The following is a 3,166-nucleotide window of genomic DNA, read 5'->3' as shown; positions in this document are numbered from 1 at the left end:
AGTTGAGGAGTATTCCAAGTCACCCAACCCATATACAGAAGAAGAACAAGCATGTGAAGATTCCATTTAAGAAATCTCCTAAATGTCTTGGTAACTCATTTGAAATGGCTCGTAGACGTTTTTTATCGCTGGAAAGACGACTTGAACGTGACTCTACTTTGAAATCGATGTATGTAGAATTTATGGAAGAATATGTGTCTCTTGGCCATATGTCACCCTACACCCAATCGTTGAATGATTCGCACTATATTATACCTCATCATTGTGTTCTCAAGCCCCAAAGTGCTACTACAAAAATTCGTGTCGTATTTGATGCATCAGCTCGTAGCTCGTCGAATCATTCCTTGAATGATATATTGATGGTCGGTCCAACAATTCAGCAGGATCTGATCACCACACTTTTCTCGTTTCGATTGCACAAATACGCTCTCACTGCAGATATTTCAAAAATGTATCGGCAGTTTCGCATAGATGAAAGAGATAGAAGATATCAACTCGTATTGTGGAGAAGTAACAAAAATGATGAACTCAAGGTATTCAAATTGAACACAGTAACTTATGGCTTATCGGCCGCCCCATTTTTGGCAATTCGTAGTTTGTTTCTCATTGCAGATAAATACAACACAACTCATCCTCATGGTTCGGAGGTCTTACGACAAGATCTTTACGTCGATGACGTACTTACAGGCGCCGATAGCATTGAGACTCTGGCTCTTAAAAGAGACGAGTTGATCCAAATATTGAAATGGCATGGTATAGAATTGGCAAAGTGGAATAGCAACCATGCGTCGCTCACTTCGAATGATGTTGAAGAAATCATCATAAAAACATCGGATAACGACATAACTAAAACATTAGGTATGTCCTGGAAACCTCAGCAAGATGTTTTCCTTTATAGATTCGAGTTGCCCGATGTCACAAATCCAACTAAAAGATCAATTTTGTCGATCGTATCCAAAATCTACGATTTGCTTGGAATTTTGAGCCCAATCGTTATTCGTTGCAAAATTCTTCTTCAAGAATTATGGGTTCAAAATATTGGATGGGATGATCCTCTAAACGATCATCTCAAGGCTTTGTGGCTCCAAATCAAAGAAGATTTATCGTACATCCATCAAGTAGAAGTCCCAAGATATGTACTTACGTTGTCCAATCGACATGGCGAAATACATGGTTTCGCAGATGCTTCTCAACGTGCATATGGTTGTTGTATTTATTATCGTGTCTCAGAAAATGGTATGTACAAAACCACATTACTGATTGCCAAATCGAAAGTAGCTCCTATCAAAGCCCAATCTCTACCTCGTCTCGAATTGTGTGCTGCAGTGTTACTCAGTAAAACGTGGCTCAAAATCAAGTCTAAAATTGAAAATTTCGTCTCATCGTTGTACTTTTGGACAGATTCGAAAATAGTACTCCAATGGCTCAAAATGCATTCGTCAACTTTGAATTGTTTCGTGGCAAATCGTGTCTCTGAACTTCAAGAAGAAACTCGAAACATCATTTGGAGACATGTCCCAACGAAAAGTAACCCAGCTGATATCGTATCTCGTGGTTGTTGTGCTCAAGAATTGTCGAATACAATCTGGTTTCGTGGCCCATCGTTTCTAGAAGAAGATGTCCCAACTTGGCCAGGAACTGAAGACGAGATGACAATTGAAGTCCCAGAACGCAGAAAGGCCGCCGTCTTTAAAAACACAGCCTGTGAAAACAATGTCATCAATGACATTCTGGATAAGCAATCTTCATATTATAAATTTATTCGAATAATTGCTTATGTTTTTCGTATTTTCAACAGGTGTCCCATAAGTCGTTCGTTGAAGGTCAAAGATGTTGTCCACATAGCTCCTAAGGAACTTGAAGACACCTTTTGGAAGGTCATCTCACTGGTCCAGCTCTCATGTTACTCATCGGACATACAAGCAATTGAAAGTGGGACCGTCGCTCATCCATCTCTGCAAAAATTAACACCATTTTTGCACAAAATGAAAGTGGGAAATGAGGAGATTAATATTCTTCGAGTTGGCGGACGTTTAACAAATGCTCCGATTCCGTATGATGCAAGATTTCCTGCCTTGTTGCCCAAAGACCATCGATTCGTCAAGCTGTTTGTAGAGCATTTCCATCGAATTCATTTGCACGCCGGTCCAAAGGTGTTGTTGGGCATTTTACGCCAGAAAATCTGGATAATCAATGCCAGAGAAGTAGTTCGGAAGATTGTTCGAAATTGCGTGCATTGTTTTCACTATAAACCAAAATTGTTGGGGCAAATAATGGGAAATTTGCCAGTTGATCGTCTTAGAGCTCAACGTCCCTTCTTGGTAACTGGAGTTGATTTTTGTGGCCCTTTCATGACGTCATACAGGATTCGAGGGAAGTCACCCTACAAAACCTACATCGCAGTTTTCGTTTGCTTCAGTTCCAAAGCTACCCATTTGGAACTCGTATCGGATTTGTCAGCAAACAACTTTATATTGTGTCTCAAACGATTCGTGGGAAGACGTGGAATTCCCCAGAAACTCTTTTGTGACAACGCAACTAATTTCGTAGGAGCTTGTAACAGACTGAAAGAGCTCAAGGAATCATTTTTTAATGATGAAGTTGTCCAAAAAATGAAATCGATTTGCTGTCAAATGGGTCTTGAATTCAATTTCATACCCCCACGCGCCCCACACTTCGGAGGATTGTGGGAGGCAGCGGTAAAATCCACAAAAACGTTGCTCAACAAGAACATAACAGAGTCGTATCTTACATTTGAAGAGTTGCAGACCCTGGTAGTCGAAGTAGAAGCAATATTGAACTCTCGTCCAATTGCTCCCATGTCAGACGATCCCAACGACGGGGAGGCGTTGACACCAGGTCATCTCCTTATTGGTTCATCTTTGGTGGCAATACCTGAACAACAACTTGATGTTACCAAACCATCGTTGCTAAATAGATGGCAACGTATTTCGTACCTGAAACAACAGTTTTGGCAAATGTGGTCCAGGGATTACCTTCTGTCTCTCAGCAACGGTCAAAGTGGTTCACCGATGAGAAGAATGTCAATGAAGGACAATTGGTCATCATACACGAGGACAACACACCCCCTCAGCAGTGGCTCTTGGCTAGAATTACGAAAACAATACCCGGTCGTGATGGAAAGGTCCGAGTGGTCGAGTTGAAA

At 41.1% G+C, this 3,166-nt stretch overlaps 1 protein-coding gene across 1 annotated transcript; it reads left to right on the top strand.

Moving 5' to 3' along the window:
* Nucleotides 1–104: 104 nt before the first annotated feature.
* Nucleotides 105–2,946, top strand: LOC133325242 (uncharacterized; the record flags this gene model as incomplete). Its single annotated transcript, XM_061534025.1, has 2 exons — nucleotides 105–1,738; nucleotides 1,799–2,946. Coding segments are annotated over exons 1-2 (2,782 nt in total), but the record flags the coding sequence as incomplete, so codon positions are not given.
* Between the last annotated feature and the right edge of the window lie 220 nt (nucleotides 2,947–3,166).

Source organism: Musca vetustissima, unplaced genomic scaffold, assembly GCF_032173495.1.
Source record: "Musca vetustissima isolate MV318-11 ecotype Yass unplaced genomic scaffold, APGP_CSIRO_Mvet_v1 utg14768, whole genome shotgun sequence".
Lineage (NCBI taxonomy): Eukaryota > Metazoa > Arthropoda > Insecta > Diptera > Muscidae > Musca > Musca vetustissima.
The sequence above is the reverse complement of the archived record's forward strand: the minus strand, read 5'-3'. Positions and strand labels throughout refer to the sequence as shown.